The sequence below is a fragment of the Elephas maximus genome, chromosome 15 (genome assembly GCF_024166365.1).
Source record: "Elephas maximus indicus isolate mEleMax1 chromosome 15, mEleMax1 primary haplotype, whole genome shotgun sequence".
Lineage (NCBI taxonomy): Eukaryota > Metazoa > Chordata > Mammalia > Proboscidea > Elephantidae > Elephas > Elephas maximus.
Genome location: NC_064833.1, coordinates 70830245 through 70852190, shown reverse-complemented (window position 1 = coordinate 70852190; position 21946 = coordinate 70830245). Strand labels below are relative to the sequence as shown.

Here is a 21946-nt window from a genome sequence, read left to right as displayed (position 1 = left end):
TTCAGATGTATTTAAATTCAAACCTGATGCTTTTTCTATGACATGACAAGGTGCATTGCATATTGGTACTTCATAAATTTGAAGACACTAGCACCATGTTCCTCATTTTCTACTCCACCAGATTCAAGTTTTTTTTTTTTTTTTGACAGTCAAGTTTCAACTATATTCAAATATAACTAACATTTATTGAATATTTATTTTACGCCAGACATGGTACTGTTTTTCACATGCTGGTCTCTAACCTTCTCAGCCTCACTTTCCTCATCTGTAAAATGGGCTCAATAAAAGCAGTTTCAGAGTATTACTATTGAATTAAATGAGATGGCATTAATCTTAATGATTAGAGCCCATGGCTAAAAATTTTAAGCTTTTGGTTGTCTTAAGCATTCATGTTTTTGTTTTTGGGTAAAATGAAGCACGTGGCAGGAGACTTCTAAGACCCATTTCAGCACTAATCTCTGTGACACACAGGTGTTAATGAACAATTTAAAAAGCATTGAAACAATCAAGCTATTGGGTATAGATAACTTGGGGGAAATCCTCTCACAAGAGAGAATCTATGCTTGGGATGTCAGCACAATACTTATTTGAAATATAAATTTGGGGCATGCCCTTTGATATTACCGACTGGATTATATTGTCTATTTTTAAGAGATCATTCAATGAAAAAAAATCAAGACTAGTTTTCATCAGTGAAACCGGGGAATTTGGATTTAGTTTGAAAGCAACTATTTAAAATGCATTAAACAAAAAAACAAGTCAGCCAGATATTATTATCCTAATTTACAGTAACCCCCATGGACTTCATTTCTCCACTACTAAGATGCTGATTCTTTTTCCTCCATAGCCAAGCCGGTACTGTACCTAGCACCCTCTTTTTGTTCCTATCACCTTTGTTATAAAACAACACTTCCTTATAATGGCCCACATGCCTTCTTCCCACAGCTAGGATTACGCGGGAGGCGGGATATTCTCAAACTTTTTTTCTTGTACATATTGCTGTAACCCGCCCTAATTTTGCATTATATCAACCAGATCCTGTATCCCCTTACTGAATGGGCTACTCATTGAGTTGCCTAAGCTACTGTGACTAAGCTACTTCTCAAGTATCTGTTCCCATAGAGACAGAACAGCGATCGCATTGTCAGGCATTCATTTCTTTATATGCACGTAGAGTAAGGCACAGCCTCACGCTCCCCTTGACAATGCTCGCCAACACCACTAAATCTCTGCTCCAAGAAAGATGGCTTGCCTCCAAACTTCTTTCATACTTCTCAGCGTCCTGAGGAAATGAAAGAGGTGTAAGACCTTCTGATTGGCTTGGTTATATTAGTATTACTTGGAAAGATCCTTGATGAACCACACATTTTTACAAGGCATGATTATCAGATCTGGGGGCAAATTTTGCCAAGTCTCCAGTTCTCCAGTGAAGATAGCACTTGAGTAGTCTTCCTACAGGCTAGAGGCTACCTACCATTCAACATCCTCAGCAATACCTTCAAAAGTCACCCTGACAGGCAGCGATGCCTCCAGGCAATGGGACAACAGGCTGACCATAAGCATCCAGCATAAGAGCAAGAAATGTTTGTTGTTGTTAGTGGCTGATGAGTCAGACCCCTGCCTGATGGCAATCCCAGGCACAACAGGATCGGACCATTGTGATCCACAGGGTTTTGGCTGATTTGAGGGAAGGAGATCACCAGGCCTTTCTTCCTAGTCCATCTTAGTCTGAAAGTTCTGCTGAAACTTCTTCAGCATCAGAGCAACACGCAAGCACCCACTGAGAGATGGGTGGTGGCTGCACATGAGGCACGTTGGCTAGGAGTCAAATCGGGTCTCCTACGTGGAAATCAAGAATTCTACCAGTGAAACACCACTGCCCTTGAAATGTTTAGGAAGAAATAAAACTAAGAGCGTCTGAGGAGCTTCTGATCCTGAGCCATGCACCAGTGACGCTGAATCTGACATCGCCAGCCCTGAGCACTCAACACTATGCCCCAGGCTCACTTTCCAACTGCCTCCTTGTCTGGTCCAAGTGGATGTCTACCAGGCATCTCAAGTTTGTCCAAAATCAAGGTTTCAAGTTCCCTCCAAATTATTTCTTCCCTGTGTCAGCAAACAACATAATCATTTTCCAGTTGCTCAGGAAAAAATACCTAGAAGTCATTCTTCACTCCTTCTCTGCTATTTGCCAACCCTCCACTGACCCCAATTTAAATAATTTCCAAATCTTGTTGGATCTACTTTCAACATAATCCAGAATCCAATCAGTTCTCTCCATCTGCACTGCCAGTGTGTCAGATCATTGCTAAAACCTTCTGTGTGGGTTCCCCACTGTCACCCTTTTCTCCCTATGATTTATTCTCTATGCACAGCTGAATCAATTGAAAAAACCAGTTGCTGTCAGGTTAATGCCGACACGTGGTGATCTGGTGTGTATCAGAGTAGAACTGTGGCATATTTTTTGGAAGTAGGTGGCCAGGTCTTTCTTCCAAGGTGCCTCTGGGTGGATTCCAACTACCAACCATTCCATTAGGACCTGAGCACGTTAACTGCTTGCACCATCTAGGGATCCCATGTGCAGCTAAAGCAATCTAAAAATCTAAATGAAGTCTTCTTCCTTCTTCTCATGAAGTCCTCCAATGACTTTCCAGTGCACCTGCAAGGAGATTAACCCACTGGACAAGGGCTGGGAAGAACTTTTTGTCATCTGCCCTCCTTCTGTCACTGCATGTCTTTTGACTCTCCATCTCCATTACTAAGCTCAGCCATACTGGCTTCCTTGTCCCTTACACACATTAACCCTTTCCTGCCTCTGCACTTGCTGTTTCCTCTGCTTAGAACTCTTTCTCCAGATTGTCATGACTGGTTTCCTTCAGGTCACTCGGATCTCAAGCTCAAGGTCGCCCTGAGGGAGACCTTCCCCCCACACTTAGTAAATACCTCAGCCTGTTTTCACCAGTTTACTTATTGTCTGAGGTCTCCCCTACCATACTGGAAGCTCTGTGAGAGCAGGGATCTTGGCTGTTCTGGCCACCACTGTGGACCCTGTGTGTAGAACAGCACCTGGGACAAGCAGATGCCCAGTGTTTCATTGTAGCAAGATTTAGTGCAGCAATAAAGCAGCCTAGAAGAGTAGGGACATGCACATGGGTTTTAAAGCTAGGTAGACCTGAGTTTAAATGTTGCCGTCGTAGAAAACCATAGAACTTCCCTGAGCCCAACTTCTTTCATCTGTAAAATGGGAATATTACTTATTTCAGTAAATTGTTATACTGATTAAATAATGTAACCAGGTGTGCAAAGCACTTAAGGATTGGCACATGGTAGGTGGTCAGAGAATTCATTTCCTACTCTAATGTGAAAGGAGTCAAAATTATCTTTCTAAAGCAAGATACCATAATATATGTAGTGTTTGTCAACTACAGATTACTTCTCTGAATCAAAAGCTTTTGACTGGTACAAAGACACATACATACACAGGTACATACACACTCATACGCCCTTCAATCCAATCTTTTTCTTTGTGGATAGTCCTAATTATGGTTCCATTTTTCAAGAGTTGTTATTATTATTGTTGCTGTTGTTTGCTTAAAAATCAATTAACCAACCACCCAATTATACGCACAATTTTCTGAAGTTTTCACTTGAAACAATCCTGGGGACCAGATGGAAAAATCACCGTCTCTATCAAGTTAAAAACGAAGGGCTTAAATTTAAATTGTCCACCTTTAAAGGATATATAAATTTGGCTTCTGGAAATTATATGTGATTAAACTTTTTATCACACGGCTAGTATGAGAAAGCTAAACAGAAATTATTTGATGAGCCTCAAAATACTATGGGTTGACACTTTAAACTGAAAACAACTCTGGTATTTGTAAGGTATTGTTCAGTGATTGTTTTGTTTAGAGATTGTTGAGAATCTAAGTGAAGAATTCTAAGAAGCCAGGGTTTCAAAGTTAGGTGTGAATTCCAGTGTAGAAACCAGTAATTGATGGCCAAAGATTGACACAAGGTCAGCAGGTCACAGGCTGTCCACCACCTTTCAATGCTGGCCCTTTTCAATGGCTGACAAAGCACTGATCAAGACAACTCTCCCAGTTATCAATTTGGATTCATCAGAATGTGATGAGTTCTGGCCCTGAGTGAGAGTTTTCAAAGATTTAAGACTTCTTGGATAGTTTTCAAATGCTGATTTTCTACGTGTTTACGCTTCTCACCACTTCTGGGTGAGTTCCAGAAGCCAGCTTTCTTCTCTGAAGTTAGTTGTAGAAACACATTATGATGGCTCCATTAAAGAGATCTCTTCAAAATTCTTCCTACTAACTACATGTTGAGCTTCAGTTTTACTATTATAGTTTTATTATTATAGAAACAGAGGTAATGATAGTATTGATAGAAATAATAATACAAAAGCAACACGAAACAAAAAAACCAAACCCGACTCAGCGACCCTAGGGGACAGAGTAGAACTTCCCCATAGGGTTTTCTAAGGAGCAGTTGGTGGATTCAAACTGCTGATCTTCTGGTTAGCAGTCGAGCTCTTAACCACTGCTCCACAAAAATAACACAGCTCATATTTATTGAATCTTTCCTATGTGCCAGCCATATAATAGAGAATTTCTTTGAATCACAGGTTCTGTGGCCTTATTTTTATAATTTGCATTTTTGTTCACTGTTTTCAACTTCTTGTAGCGTGTTTGCTCAACAATAAGATGGAGCATATTGTGTTTTACAGATATCTCTCAACAGAAATTCAAATGTTGGAATGTTCTTGCTCTTACAAATGCCCAGGGGTACATTTTTCATGCTTTTTTGATTTGGTGTATTTTTAGGGTCAGAAGAAAGATATCTGGACCATGAAGTTTAAATGATAATTCTCCCAGTTTTCACCTCCAGACTGTCCCTACACAGCAGGCACTCAAAATATATTTATTGAAATAAATATATGTTGAAAGAATGACTACTAGGTAAAATTTGTAATGAGACATGTATACTTTATGGGTCTCAATTTTAACACTTAATTGTAAGAAACACCTAGAGTTACTGAGACACAGTAATTCGGTTCCTAAGGATCTAAACCAACGGCTTCCAGCACCTAAGATGTGCAGTATTATTTCTTTAAAAATTAAAAAAATACGAATACCATATTCATAGGATAGTTTTGGAAATTACCTACAGCCATTTTAAATAATATGTTCTTTTTTTTTTTGGTATACTGCCTGGAGATTTCAAAAGCCTATTATTTGAAATCACCAAGCAATATACCCAAGGTATTTCCGAGGTTTTGGGAAACCCAAAATACATCACAATGAAACTGAAGTTTTACTCATGGAAGGTGGTCTGCAATATTATTCCTCACCTACAACACCAAGATAAATATTTTAACAACTATAACATGGACTTATTGGTCCTATTGCCACTTAGAGGCCCAATGCCGCATATGGTTGGAATAAATTTAGCCCTGAAAGCAAAGGGACCTCGCAAGCTATTCATAACAGGTGCTTTGAAAATAAAATACCAATACTGCTAATCACTGACAACAAACCAAGTGAAATATCTGTTCCACTGAATTCATTTTTGGTGAATAAAAAGACTATAAGGACCGCAACAAATAAAAAAGTACAACACAAAATATCTGTCTGCATCTCCTATATATGTTCATATTTTATCCTAGAATAGCATTCAGTAACTTTTACTCTTTGGGATCTGAAACTGTATGTAATTTATTCTTATTTATATTCTTATTCTTAAGGACCTAAAAATAATCTCTTCTTTTGTTTACTTACATGTTTCTGCTTTACATATATGTGATTATATTATGAAGTATTACATTATCTATGATTATAGAAATAAATCGAGTTATTTTTCTTTTTATATTTTAAATTTATTATTTAAGGCTGAAAACCCATTTGGACATAAAAAAATCAATTCCAGGCATATTCACTTTAAAGTCATTAAAAACTGACGCCTCTTGGTACTCACCCTCCCATATCTGTTGGCATAGGACCCAGTAAGCAAGGAATGGAAGACAATGATCGTCTCATCCAAGTCCCAGATGAACACTCTCTACAAAGAAAGAACCAAACTAATGTGTCTTTGCCTTGATGGAGAAATCTGCTCTTTCAGCTAATTTCAACATTAAAACGTAGCCTTAAAATGGGAAACAAACAAAAAAACTGAATTTTTTACTTTTCTTTTAGGAACAATTGTTTCAAAGAGTATCTCCCAGCTTTTTTCTAGACAACACCTCATGTGAGGTACAAGAGGATAATTGCATTAGAGCAGTAATATAAACACGGGTAAGAGACAATAAAATATGTCCTTTCTACTTCTGTAGTATCATCTCATCTCAGTTCTGGATAAACAAAAAATATGCTGTAACTCTTCTGTTTATTGTTTCTGAGAGAGGGATAGGCAGCAATCAATTAAAAATCATTAAACTGATCTTTTCCTCCTCTCTGACTTCTATTCATTAAGAAGTGTGAAAATAACTAATCTTATCTTTTAACCTTATCGAGTCAAGTATTAAGAAGTCGCATGTTAAAAACTAAAACTTTACATCACCCCTCCACCTTAGGTTACCTATTGGGCTGTTATCATATGGATGAAGTATATGTTGTTTCTGCCAGGTTTTCAAAGGCTTCGGATTACAGGTATTTAATAACTCACACAGACACATCACCCATCCACTTAGACACACTCTTGATGTGCTCAGAATTGAAATTGAAAGAACACATTTTCAAAAGGTCTTTGAGGCATCACAGGAAGCCTCCCAAGCCTACTTTCTTCCTTCTTCCCTTCCCCACTCCCACCAGTACATACTCATACACATGGATTCTGCTGGAAAAATTCATCATTTCAGCCAAAATAATCACGTTTTCCACCATCAGATTTCGCTTTGGCAAAAAGCAGAAACCTAACTGCAGTGGATTCAAGGCTATGAAATCTACCACCCTTTAAGGTCTTATTTAATCCCTCCTGCTTTTGAGCTCCACCAAAACATGTCTCATAAGGTGATTACCGTTTCAGGTCAGAACATTTCGGGTTTTCCTTTCTCAATATACACAAGCGTGTCTTTAATTTCAAGGTGGATTTTATTAAACGGTTTTAGTATTACACTTACTTAATTGAAATGCTAATTACATAGAGTAGGATAAAGAATTCTGTTCAAGCAGAATTACGTAATTTACTATATTTCCTTGGAGATAAATAAACCAATGCTTTACCACATAGTTAATATGAAAGAGAATAAATAAATAATTGCTTTACCATATAATTAATACGAGAGAGAGAGAAAAAAATGCTTTCTCTATAATTAACATGGAAGACAAAGCAGGAACAAACACGTTTGGATATCCTGATCACTGCTGTTTACACAGTAGGTATATAAAACCACCCCTGAGTTGCTGAGACACTTTGCTATCTACTTGGGTTGCTGGCAATGACATACCTCAAGATCAGAGTCGGGAGGAGGTGAGGGATTATTGTTTCTTCGGCCCCGTCCGCGTGACTTCCCATCTGAACCTCGACGCAATCGATCAGAATCTGAATCTTTAATGGGTGTTGACGGGCTATGGATTGTACTGTACTCTGCAGGGAGACAGGAAGGACTTTTCTCATTTAGTTCTGCCACCATGGGACCAAGATTAACCTTGTTTTAATTCAGAGAGAAGTTTAAAGAGTAAAGCACATTTCATTCTGCTTAAATTCTACAGTACCCTTTGCTTGCATTGGTAATTAATTTATGAGATATATGAATTGTTTTAAAAGAAAGTGTGACTAGGAACAACCAAAATTTAACTGAGTGTGAGAGACAACAGGTTGTACTACATTGCCATTGCCAAGGATTTTCCATGTGGTTTTCTGTGATTAGACAATGCTCCCTCCGCCCCCACTCCCACACCTGTTTCTCTTTCTTTCCACAAATGGCACCTAGCCACAAAGAGAGATCCATTCACATGTCTGCCTCAGCAGCGCTCTCCCAACTACAAAAAGGCTTCCAGTTCGTGGAAAGAGATGAGAAGAAAAACCAGCTCAGAGGCAGGGAATATGGGATCGTCAGTCAGATTTTCCTTTGAAAAATTTGAAGACCATTTTCTGCTCTCCTTATCTTGTTACTCTCTTGTTCTCACATAAAATGAGGGAGAAAGTGATAGATGCTGTACACAGAGCATGTGGTACCCCATCACAGTCTCTTCCTGAACCAAAACTCCAGAATCAGGCAGCATATTATAATCACCAAGATCAACCAAACTCAGAGAAACCATTGAGCTACTCATATATAAAAAAGAGAAACCACAAAATAATTAAAGAACAATCCCCAAGTAGTTCAGAAGAATAGCTGAGCAATGGCTGTGGAGGTGGGGGAGACTCAATCTATTTCCGGAATGAACACAAAGCCATTTCCTCTCATGCTTTAAGTATGTCTCCCTCACCCCTAATCTCCACCTTCCCCAAATTTCAGATGTTCCAGTTCACTTAAGTTCCCCTCAGAGCTCTTTGCCAGATTTCACTATCAGATATGGGTCGGAATCAGTAAATTTAATAGGAGGAATAAGCAGCCACTTGGCATGATTGGAAACCCTGGTGGCATAGTGGTTAAGTGTTATGGCTGCTAACCAAAGGGTTGGCAGTTCAAATCCACCAGGCGCTCCTTGGAAACTCAATGGGGCAGTTCTACTCTGTTCTGTAGGGTCGCTATGAGTCGGACTCAACTCGACGGCACTGGGTAAGGTTTTTGGTTTTTGGCACGATTATTTGCACTCTGATGCTGTATTTCACCAGACAGAAAAATATGGAGAACATTTAAAGACCTGGTAGCACTGATTAATTCTACCAGCCTTCAACTCTACCAACAAGGACATCCATGTGTCAAACCATGTGGTCTCAGTGTGACCTCCTAGCTTAAGTGCTTCTCCAAAGTTTTATGAGTTTAGAGTTGTCAGGATTTTGACAGTAAATTCCATTTTAAATCACATAGCCTTATATCTCTGTTTAATCTTAAAAGCTAGTTTCCTACCACTTTCAGATGAAGCTTTTGCCTGTCCTCTGCCATAGCAATCAAGATGGCAAACTTCCTCATATGAACTGGTCATGCGATCCTCATACCCAGAAACCACCATGATGACTTATAAGCATAATAGTCAATTACAGTTAGAAAGTTCAAAACAAATCCACTCATTGGGTCAGTTTATTCAGTTATTTGAGATGCCTTTTTGAGCTAACTCATTTCCTAGAACTACTGGGATACTGTGCTGGCTGCTCAAAATTAAGCATTCTCTAAATCCGCGTTAGGACTGTCACCTTGCAGAGGCAGATGACTGTGGCACCGTCTCCTAAAGATGTTCCAAGCCAAGTCTATCTCTTCCACATCTTAGGGAGAATTTCCGGATCCAAATGAATGTACTTTTGATTATGTGAATTCAAAGTTATTTTTTGAAAAGTCTTGGCCTTCCTTTTCTTTCAAAAGTCCACATTCTACAGCTCTGTGCTGAAGCTGACAGTCACCCTCTGACACGGAACACACATCAATCTCTTTAATATTTCAAAACAGGACATCCATTTCGCCACTCACACAGCTGGTATCTAATTTCACCTGCCCTTCAGGTACTTGACTGTAAAGTCTATCTTGAATCATGCGCTATGCAGTTTTTAGCAGTTCATATTTGAGAATAAGCTAAACGATAGGCCAAACATGTCTCTTAAATGTTTAAGACACCAAGAAAGGTATAATTTTTTTTTTTTTTTCCCTTTCTGGTGAGTGGAGATAACCATAAAATTCAAGAACTATGCAAGATGATTTTCCACAAATTGTCTTGTTAAAACAACACAATGAAGATGGAATTTTATTTCTAAGTTATTAAGAAACCAAGGTATAGGTTAGTTAAGAATCTTGACAAAAGTTAAATAGTAAATGGAGGAGCTAACTTATATCCGTTTGTGTTCAGTTTTTTCTTCCTACTATACAGTTGTGTCTGAACTAATCTACACAAATTAAAGCATTCACAAAAATGTAAGCTAAAATTATGTTTTAACTTTTATTCAGGATCAACAGAAAAACTTTCATACAATAACTATTCCTTTCTCTTTTTTGAAAATCTGCTATTAAAGTTTTTGTCTATTTTGTTTTCCAATATTATTTAACTAAAATCCATGTAATACATTCCTCTTAGCAGTTAGTGCTAAAACTATCATTCTTGGCAAGCAATGCATTTTATTACATTATTCTTTTTTGCCTTGGCCTCCAGGTAGTTTTAAGAGTTAATTTTTTCCTCAAAGTAGTTAACCTTACCTAGATTTGCATAGTTTAGCTTCCTTCCTATTAACTCACCATTCTTTTATTTCTTGGCGCTTATTTCTTTATTCCTACTTTTAAAATCCAATTGAATCCTTTAAAATATAGTCCATCTCTATATTTGTGGAAATAGACAAGCTATAATTAAATCAATTACTCAATTCTGCGGACCTCCTTCAAAAAAAAAAAAAATTCAGTGAGCAGATGATACAGAAAGATTTTAAAATTATATTTCCTAAAGTTCTTCCAAGTTAGGGGGACAAGAAAGAAATAAAAATGGACAATCTGACACCTTTAAATAGTGTGTGTGTGTATATATATATATATATATATATATACACAAAACTCATAGGCCTTGATTTATGAGAAGGAAGATGAGATTATTAAAATGATGCAAGCTAGTTCAAAAATCTCTTCCTCTGTGATCTATGAGGTGGAATTTAAATTCATCTACTCTCCTAAACAGCTTTCCTGACTCTCAACTCTCCTTCCTCCTATTAATCCAAAACAACTGGGAACAACAAATAATTTAATCTTCTAATCCACTGGCATCTCCTATTTCATTAAAACCTCTCCAAATTGTTCAACTTTACCCCCACTGAGATAATGGATGGGAAAGCACTCTGAAGAACATTCATTGCATTGAATAAACATTGACTGGATGTTCATACTATGCTAGGCACCATACAAGGGGCTTGAAATACAATGACATACCACACAGACACGGTTCCTGACTTCTTGGAGCATAAAGTTCAGAGGAAGGCATTGACTCATGGAGAAAAATGAGATATTACAAAACGATGTGGTTTTGTAAGGCATAAGACATGGAAAAGGCAGAATGTTAAGAAACCCCAGAGAAAGACCAAATAACTCAGATGTACCAGGTTAGAGAAGCTTCCTGAAGATGAAGGAAAAACTAGCCATTAAAGAGATAACGTAAATGTCTTCCATGCAAGGGGATCAGCATGCGCAAAGGTGCAGAAAGGGAGAGAGAAAGATAAGATAGCATGTTTAAGAACTAGAAATTCAATATGACCTGAGTCTACAGAGGAAGAGCATAGGGATTAGGCTGGAGTAGTGGGCATGAGATTCAACAAGGGAGTGACAATCATTTTAGAAAGATAACTCTAGCACCAGTGTGGTGATGGTACTAAAGACAAGTCAAGACTGAGAGAGGGACATCAGCCAGAGGATAATACTGTAATCCAGCTGAGGGATGATAGTGGCCTGGACGCAGGTAGTGGGGATAGAGAGAGTGAAGCATTGTTAAGAGAAGAAATCAATGACTAAATAACTAACTGGATAAGGAAGTGACAGGAAGTCAAGAAAGATGTCAGTGGCTGGTCACCTGGGTGGATAATAGGAGGTATACAATTTAGGAAGAGGAACTGATAACAAGACGGAGTGTAGGTGAGAATTCAGGTTTAGCTTTGGGCATAATGACCTTGAAGAGACTGTGGGAATCCAAGTAAAGATGGCCAGAAGGCTGCTAGACTGATCAAAGCTCAGGAAAGAAATACGGGCTGTGTTTAGGGTTGGAAATTGACATTATATGTAACTGAAGAAATGGGTGTAGATAGATCACCCAGCAGCGTGTGCAAAAGGGATGGACAGAGAGGCAGAGCCAAGATGGCGGACTAGACAGACACTTCCGGCGAGCCCTCTTTACAACAAAGACCCGAAAAAACAAGTGAAACGAATATATTTGTGACAAGCTGCGAGTCCTGAGCTTCAAAGCAAGCTTAGACAAAGAACTGAAGGACAGGGGGAGGAAGAGACCGTTCAGAAGTGGAGAGGAGTTACCGGACCTGAATTGCAGGGACCCTCAGGCAACCATTCCTAGAGCGGCAGCTGTGCTGGGCTGGTACTAGCGTTCAGCTGCAGTTTCCTAAGAGAGAAGCAGCCAGCCACATAGCCTACTCACACCTCTGGAACCTGAGGAGAAGGGGTGCTCTCCACAAAAGCTAAGTACTTGCATACATTTTACTGCGCCCCCCTGCCCCACCCCCAAGCCGGATTCAGAGGCTGAATCCCTGGGTCTGGGATAGATCCTGGGGAACACATAGAACCATCCTCCTGGCCTTGGGGGAGGAAAAAATTTGCAAATGGGGGGAAAAGATAATTTGCTAGCACCATCAACCGGGGGAGCTCAGGATGGAAGCTGCTCCTGTCCAGGCATAAACCATCCGTGGACCTTGAGAACCTTTCCCTTCTGCATTGACCTGTGTGGGCCTATTTTGGGAGAATAGGCCCTTGATGGCAAACTTCAACCATTTCAGCAGTATGGTGGAGAGGTGGGTGTTTGGTGTTTGACATTGCTTTTCCTATTAAACAAGGGCCTCACCTACCCACATCAGGGACCCAAGGACTGGTAGCTCGCTCAGGTCACCCAGCCACCCACAACAGGGGTCCAAAGATAACTGGTACCTCCAAGTCCTTACAACCAAAAACTCTGAGTGCCCATGGTCCGTCTGCAGAACCTACCCACCAGCACACTCTAGGGAACAGAGACATGTTTTCCTCAGAGACACTTGGGGGTCAGATCTCAGCCCCCTGCCTTGTTCAGAGTGTTACCCCTGCTGCAATCAGATGCGGGTATATACGCCAGTCACCTCTACCCCTCTAAGACTGTTGGACAGAACCTGTACCACACGCTTGATAATCAGCTACCTAGAAACCTAAGCTGAATTCATACAAGAAAACTGAATGGACTCCTAGACTGATATACCTGATGACAGCTCTAGCCAGCTGGGGACAGGACGCCAGAGCTCCAGAGGTGAAAATAATCAAGCTAGTTCACTCAAGCAACCCATAGGGGTATACCAAAACAAAACAAAGCAAGCAGCTATGACACAGTAAACAAGCATAAACTAACACAATAACTTCTAGATGGCTCGGAGACAACAGTCAGTATCAAGTCACATAAAGAAACAGACCATGATCACCTCAACAGGCTCTCAAAACAAAGAATCCAGGGATCTTCTAGATGAAAGTGCATTCCCGGAATTACCAGATGCAGAATACAAAAGTTTAATATACAGAACCCTTCAAGACATCAGGAAGGAAATGAGGCAATACACACAACAAGCCTAGGAACATACAGATAAAGCAACTGAAGAAATTAGAAAGATTATTCAGGAACATAATGAAAAGTTTAATAAGCTGGAAAAATCCACAGACAGACGGCAATCAGAAATTCAGAAGGTTAACAATAAAATTACAGAATTAGACAACTCAATAGAAAGTCAGAGGAGCAGAATTGAGCAAGTAGAAGCCAGAATTTCTGAACTCGAAGATAAATCACTTGTCACTAATATATCTGAAGAAAAATCAGATAAAAGAATTAAAAAAAATGAAGAAACCTTAAGAATCATGTGGGACTCTATCAAGAGAAATAACCTATGAGTGATTGGAGTACCAGAACAGGGAGGGATAACAGAATATATAGAGAAAATTGTTGAAGAGTTGTTGGCAGAAACTTCCCTGATATTGTGAAAGATGAGAAGATATCTACCCAAGATGCTCATCGAACTCCACACAAGGTAGATGTTAAAAGAAAGTCACCAAGACATATTATAATCAAACTTGCCAAAACCAAAGATAAAGAGAGAATTATAAGAGCAGCAAGGGATAAACGAAAAGTCACTTACACAGGAGAGCCAATAAGAATAAGCTCGGACTACTCGGCAGAAACCATGCAGGCAAGAAGGCAATGGGATGACATATTTAAAAAATTAAAGGAAAAAAACTGCCTGCCAAGAATCATATATCCAACACAAGTGTCTCTTAAGTACGAAGGTGAAATTAAGACATTTCCAGATAAACACAAGTTGAGAGAATTCGTAAAAACCAAACCAAAACTACCAGAAATACTAAAGGGAGTTCTTTGGTTAGAAAATCAGTAATATTAGGTATCAACCCAACACTAGAACACCAGGAAGAGCAACCAGAAGTCAACCCAGACAGGGAAACCCAAAAAAACAAAGCAAGATTATATATATATATAAAAAAAAAAAGCCCAAAACAGGGTAACAGCGATGTTATTATATAAAAGAAGACAACGTTAAAATAATAAAGAGGGACTAAGAAATGTAATCATACACCTTCCATATGGAGAGGAACAAACAGCTATACAAAGAAATAAAAGTTTTAAATTTAGAAAAAGAGGGGTAAATAATAAGGTAACCACAAAGGAGACAGACTATCCTATTAATCAAAATAAAATACAAGGGAAAAATTACAGACTCAGCAGAAACAAAATCAACAACAACAAATATGAGGAAAGGACAATATGTAAAGAAAATCTACTCAGCACATAAAATCAAGTGGGAAAAAGAAACTGTCAACACACAAAAAAAGACATCAAAATGATAGCACTAAACTCATACCTATCCATAATTACCCTGAATGTCAATGGACTAAATGCATCAATAAAGAGACAGAGGGTGGCAGAATGGATTAAAAAACATGATCCGTCTATATGCTGCCTACAAGAGACACATCTTAGACTCAGAGACACAAACAAACTAAAACTCAAAGGATGGAAAAAAATATATCAAGCAAACAACAATCAAAAAAGAGCAGGAGTGGCAATATTAATTTCTGACAAAATAGACTTTAAAGTTAAATCCATCATAAAGGATAAGGAAGGACACTATATAATGATTAAAGAGACAATCAGCAAGAAGATATAACCATATTAAATATTTATGCACCCAATGACAGGGCTGCAAGATACATAGAACAAACTCTATCAGCATTGAAAATTGAGATAGATGGCTCCACAATAATAGTAGGAGACTTCAACGTATCACTTTTGGTGAAGGACAGGACATCCAGAAAGAAGCTCAATAAAGACACGAAGATCTAAATGCCACAATCAACCAACTTGGCCTCATAGATATATAGAGAACACTCCACCCAACAGCAGCCAAGTATACTTTCTTTTCTAGTGCACATGGAACATTCTCTAGAATAGACCACATATTACGTCATAAAGCAAGCCTTAGCAGAATCCAAAACACTGAAATATTACAAAGCGTCTTCTCTGACCATAAGGCCATAAAAGTGGAAATCAATAACAGGAAAAGCAGGGAAAAGAAATCAAACACTTGGAAACTGAACAATACCCTGCTCAAAAAAGACTGGATTATAGAAGATATTAAGGATGGAATAAAGAAATTCAGAGAATCCAATGAGAACGAAAACACTTCCTATCAGAACCTTTGGGACACAGCAAAAGCGCTGCTCAGAGATGAATTTATATCAATAAATGCACACATCCAAAAAGAAGGGCCAAAATCAAGGAATTATCCCTACCACTTGAACAAATAGAGGGCAACAAAAGAAACTCACAAGCACCACAAGAAAACAAATAACAAAAATTAGAGCTGAACTAAATGAATTAGAGAACAGAAAAACAATTGAAAGAATTAACAAGACCAAAAGCTGGTTTTTGGAAAAAATCAAAAAAATTGATAAACCACTGGCCAAACTGACAAAAGAAAGACAGGAGAGGAAGCAAATAACCGGAATAAGAAATGAGAGGGGTGATATTACAACATGCCCAACTTAAATTAAAAGAATCATATCAGATTACTATGAAAAACTATACTTAAACAAATTTGAAAATCTAGATGAAATGGATGAATTCCTAGAAACACACTACCTACCTAAACTAACACAAACAGAGGTAGAACAACTAAATAGACCCATAACAAAAGAAGAGATTGAAAAGGTAATCAAAAAACTCCCCCCAAAAAAGCTCTGGTCCGGATGGCTTCACTGCAGAGTTCTACCAAACTTTCAGAGAATAGTTAACACCACTACTACTAAAGGTATTTCAGAGCATAGAAAAGGACGGAATGCTACCAAACTCATTCTATTAAGCCACCATATCCCTGATACCAAAACCAGGTAAAGATACCACAAGAAAAGAAAATTATAGACCTATATCCCTCATGAACGTAGATGCAAAAATCCTCAACAAAATTCTAGCCAATAAAATTCAACAACATATCAAAACAAATAATCCACCATGACCAAGTGGGATTCATACCAGGTATGCAGGGATGGTTCAACATTAGAAAAACAATTAAAGTAATCCACCACATAAATAAAACAAGAATCACATGATTTTATCAATTAATGCAGAAAAGGCATTTGACAAAGTTCAACACTTGTTCATGATAAAAACTCTCAGCAAAATAGGAATAGAAGGAAAATTCCTCAACATAATAAAGGGCATTTATACAAAGCCAACAGCCAACATCACCCTAAATGCAGAGAGCCTGAAAACATTCCCACTGAGATCGGGAACCAGACAAGGATGCCCTTTATTGCCACTCTTATTCAACATTGTGCTGGAGGTCCTAGCCAGAGCAATTAGGCTAGATAAACAAATAAAGGGCATCCAGATTGGCAAGGAAGAAGTAAAAGTATCTCTATTTGCAGATGACATGATCTTATACACAGAAAACCCTAAGGAATCCTCCAGAAAACTACTGAAACTAATAGGAGAGTTCAGCAGAGCATCAGGATACAAGATAAACATACAAAAATCAGTTGGATTCCTCTACACCAACAAAAAGAACATCGAAGAGGAAATCACCAAATCAATGCCATTTACAGTAGCCCCCAAGAAGATAAAATACTTAGGAATAAATCTTACCAGAGATGTAAAAGACTTATACAAAGAAAACTACAGTACACTTCTGCAGGAAACTAAGAGAGACTTACAAAAGTGGAAAAACATACCTTGCTCATGGATACGAAGACTTAACATTATAAAAATGTCTATTTTACCAAAAGCGATCTATATATTTAATGCAATTCCCATCCAAATCCCAAGGACATTCTTTAATGAGATGGAAAAACAAATCACCAACTTCATATGGAAGGGAAAGAAAAAAAAAATTTTTTTTTTTTTTGAAAGAGGCCCCGGATAAATAAGGCATTACTGAAAAAGAACAAAGTGGGAAGCCTTACTTTACCTGATTTTAGAACCTATTATACTGCCACAGTAGTCAAAATAGCCTGGTACTGGTACAACAACAGATATAAGGACCAATGGAATAGAATTGAGAATCCAGACATAAACCCAACCACATATGAGCAGTTGATATTTGACAAAGGCCCAAATCAGTTATATGGGCAAAAGACAGTCCTTTTAACAAATAGTGCTAGCATAACTGGATATCCATCTGCAAAAAAATGAAACAAGACCTATACCTCACTCCATGCACAAAAACTAACTCAAAAGGTTCAAAGACCTATATACAAAATCTAAAACATTAAAGATCATGGAAGAAAAAATAGAGACAACATTAGGAGCCCTAATACATGGCATAAACAGTGTATAAAACATTATAAAGAAAGTAGAAGCAAAACTAGATAACTGGGAGCTCCTAAAAATCAAACACCTATGCTCATCCAAAGACTTCACCAGAAGAGTAAAAAGACTACCTACAGACTAGGAAAAAGTTTTTAGCTATGACATTTCTCATCAGCGCCTGATGTCTAAAATCTACATGATATTGCAAAAACTCAACTGCAAAAAGACAACCCAATTAAAAAATGGGCAAAAGATATGAAGAGACGCTTCACTGAAGAAGACATTCAGGTAGCTAACAGGTATATGAGGAAATGTTCATGATCATTAGCCATTAGAGAAATGCAGATCAAAACTACAATGAGATTTCACCTCACTTCAACAAGGCTGGCATTAATCCAAAAAACACAAAACAATAAATGTTGGAGAGGCTGTGGAGAGATTAGAACACTTATACACTGCTGGTGGGAATGTAAAATGGTACAACCGCTTTGGAAATTGATTTGGAGCTTCCTGAAAAAGCTAGAAATAGAACTACCATACGATCCAGCAATCCCACTCCTTGGAATATACCCTAGAGAAATAAGAGCCTTTACACGAACAGATATATGCACAGCTATGTTTATTGCAGCACTGTTTACAATAGCAAAAAGATGGAAGCAACCAAGGTGCCCATCAATGAAAGCATGGATAAATAAATTATGGTCTATTCACACAATGGAATACTATGCATCGCTAAAGAACAGTGAGGAATCTGTGAAACATTTCATAAATGGAGGAACCTGGAAGGCATTATGCTGAGTGAAATTAGTCAGTTGCAAAAGGACAAATATTGTATGAGACCACTACTATAAGAACTTGAGAAATAGTTTAAACTGAGAAGAAAACATTGTTTTGTGGTTACGTGAGTGGGGAGGGAGGGAGGGTGGGGGAGGGGTATTCACTAATTAGATATTAGATAAGAACTACTTTGGGTGAAGGGAAAGACAGCACACAATACAGGGGAGGTCAGCACAATTGGACTAAACCAAAAGCAAAGCAGTTTCCTGAATAAACTGAATGTTTCAGAGGCCAGTGTAGCAGGGGCAGGGGTCTGGGGACCATGGTTTCAGGGGACATCTAAGTCATTTGGCATAATGAAATCTATTAAGAAAACACTCTGCATCCCACTTTGAAGAGTGGCATCTGGGGTCTTAAACGCTGGCAAGCAGCCATCTAAGATGCATCAATTGGTCTCAACCCACCTGGATCAAAGGAGAATGAAGAACACCAAGGACACAAGGTAATTACAAACCCAAGAGACAGAAAGGGCCACATGAACCAGAGTCTATATCATCCTGAGACCAGAAGAACTAGATGGTGCCCGGCTACAATCGACGACTGCCCTGACAGGAAACACAACAGAGAACCTCTGAGGGAGCAGGAGAGCAGTGGGGTGCAGACCCCAAATTCTCAGAAGACCAGACTTAATGGTCTGACTGAGACTAGAAGGACCCCGGTGGTCACGGGCCTCAGGCCTTTTGTTGGCCCAGGACAGGAACCATTCCCAAAGCCAACTCTTCAGACATGGATTGGACTGGACAATGGGTTGAAGAGGTATGCTGGTATGGAGTGAGCTTCTTGGATCATGTGGACACTTGAGACTATGTTGGCATCTCCTGCCTGGAGGGGAGATGAGAGGGTGGAGGGGGTTAGAAGCTGGTGAAATGGACACGAAAAGAGAGAGTGGAGGGAGAGAGCGGGCTGTCTCATTAGGGGGAGAGTAATTGGGAGTGTGTAGCAAGGTGTATATGGGTTTATGTGTGAGAGACTGACTTGATTCGTAAACCTTCACTTAAAGCACAATAAAAATTAAAAAAAAAAAAAGGGATGGACAGAGAAAATGGCCAGTGTGTGAAGAGGAAATGCATAGTCAGTGTATTTCAGAAGAAAGAGTGTGTCAGCAAGGAGAGTGATCAATAGCATTGGATTGGCCAAAAGATAAGGTTAAATGAGGACTGAATAAAAGATTTAGCATCAAAGAGATCTTTGGGTTACTTGACAGGAGGTAGACCGGTGGAGCAAAAATGAAATAGCAGAAGGTAGAAGGGCACATAGGCATAAAACTGCTATAATGTTACTGATGATTCTGTAATGGCCAAATTCAATCATGATGTTTTTGTCCTCCATTGCATTTGACCTCTCTGTGGCATGTGACACTGCTGATCACTCCCTCCTTTAAACTATGTATGCTTCTGACTGTCTTGACTTCCCTTTCTTTTGTTTCTCATTCTACAACCCACACTGTTCCTTCTCAGTCTCCTTGGAGACCTCTTCCTCTACTCAAAGTATAAATGTTGGTGTTCTCTACATCGGTTATATTCAGTGTGCTAATTGGGACAAGATAAGGAGAGTGTGGCAGGATGTTAATCAATGCAATGCTTCCTTCATCAAAAAGTCTTGGTAAGGAAAAAAAAAAAAAACCAAAGTGAGTAAGGTAAACAAGTGTGCTTAGTGAAGTGGCTTATTTACACTCTGAAGCAAATCTCTTATCATAGGCCAGTAATAAAAAATTGGTGGACAGGCAGCCAGTTGGTGGACTATATTTTGAGTAGCAATGCATTAGAGTCACCCACGGTCCTCTTATTTCACTACAGGCTCTCACTGATGGGTAGTATTCATAGAAATGGTTTCAATAAAAACCTTCATAGTGATGACTTCTAAAGCTTTACACCTCCTGTTCTCTTGACTTGAATATCCCACTGTGAACTAGAACTTTCTACATGAATTCTTCATAGGCACCATATCTAAATTCGTTCCAAACTGAAGTGTTCCTCTCTATTAAAAGTTTTGATTAATGGTACGATTATCTACCCAGTTTCTCAAGCCAGAAGCTCTTTACTGGCTCCATCTGATCAAGACTAAGTTCTGCGGCTTTTACTTCCTACTTTTAGTATAATTTCGGGCTTTCATTATCTCTTGCCTGGATTCTTGCAATAAGGTGTTTCCAATTTGCTACCCCTACACCACCACCACAGAGAACTTTTAAATCATTCAATGCTCCAAACTTCCTGGTATGGAACAGGAAGGACAGACTATATTTCAGTAGACTGAGCTACAGACTTAAATTGGGGTTCAAATCTCAACCCCACTACTTACTTGTAGTATGATTTCGTACAAGTTATTTACCTTTTCCATACTCAGTTTCATCATCTATAAAATGGGAATACCAAAAACCAAAGCCAAACTCCCTGCCGTTGAGTCGATTCCGACTCATAGTGACCCTATAGGCCAGAGTAGAACTGCCCAGTAGAGTTTCCATGGAGCGCTTGGTGGATTCAAACTGCCAACCTTTTGGTTAGCAGCGGTAGCACTTAACCACTATGCAACCAGGGTTTCCAAAATGGGAATAAATGAGATAAAATAAGAGAAACTTGTATACGTGTACAAGTATTTAGAACAGAACATGGCACTAGCATTCTATAATATCAGCTACCTTGAAAAAACGGAAAAGTCCCACTGAGTGAGTCTCCAAGAACCTTATCTCTAATTGCTCCCTCCTCTTCACATTCTGGAGCCCTGGTGGCACAGTGGTTAAGCATTTGGCTGCTAACCAAAAGGCTGACAGTTTGAATCCACCAGCCCCTCCTTGGAAACCCTATGGGGCAATTCTACTCTGTTCTATAGGGTTACTACGAGTCAGAATTGACTCGATGGCAATGGGTTCTCAACATTCTACACTTCAGTTTGTTGTTGTTAGTTGCTGTCAAGTTCATTCCAACTCATGGAGACCCCACGTGTGCTAGAGTAGAACTGTGTCCCATAGGGTTTTTAAGGCTGTGACCTTTCAGAAGCAGATAGATAGCCAAGCCTGTCTTCCATGGTGCCTCTGGGTGAATCTGAACCAGCAACCTTTTGACTAGAGCTTAAACCACACTTCAGGTAGACATCCCTAATTATCTCAGTTCCCTCAAAGTGCCACCCTGTTTCATGATTGTGCACATACTATGTCTTTTTCTTAGAATGCCTTTTCTCAACTTTCACCTCCTCCTCTGATCTGTGTGTGAAATTTCCCCGAAGATTGAGCTCAAGCATATTTGTGATCTCTCTAGCTAAATCTTGGTTCATCCTTTGTGATTATGCTTATATCTATTATAGGGTTATATAATTTTTGAAATTATTTATGTGTGCAATGGACAATAAATAATTGAATTAATTTGAGCAAATGTTCTTCACTCCTGCTCTTGGAGGGCAGAATCTGGCTGCATTAATTTTTCTGTTCTAGGAGCAAGAGTTCAGAGCAAAAAGTAGTTCTTAAAAAATCAACTACTGAAAGA

General features: G+C 38.9%; 1 protein-coding gene across 9 annotated transcripts in view; it reads right to left on the bottom strand.

Annotated features, from left to right (window-relative positions):
* The window catches only part of EYA1 (EYA transcriptional coactivator and phosphatase 1), a 438130-nt gene that overhangs the window by 66176 nt on the left and 350008 nt on the right, over window positions 1-21946 (bottom strand). For all 9 annotated transcript variants that reach the window (XM_049853553.1, XM_049853551.1, XM_049853550.1 and 6 more), the window contains 2 exons: window positions 7457-7596; window positions 5989-6072 (listed from right to left, as the gene is read on the bottom strand). In XM_049853553.1, the coding sequence (XP_049709510.1) occupies window positions 5989-6072; window positions 7457-7596 (224 nt within the window). The remainder of the gene's footprint in view (window positions 1-5988; window positions 6073-7456; window positions 7597-21946) is intronic.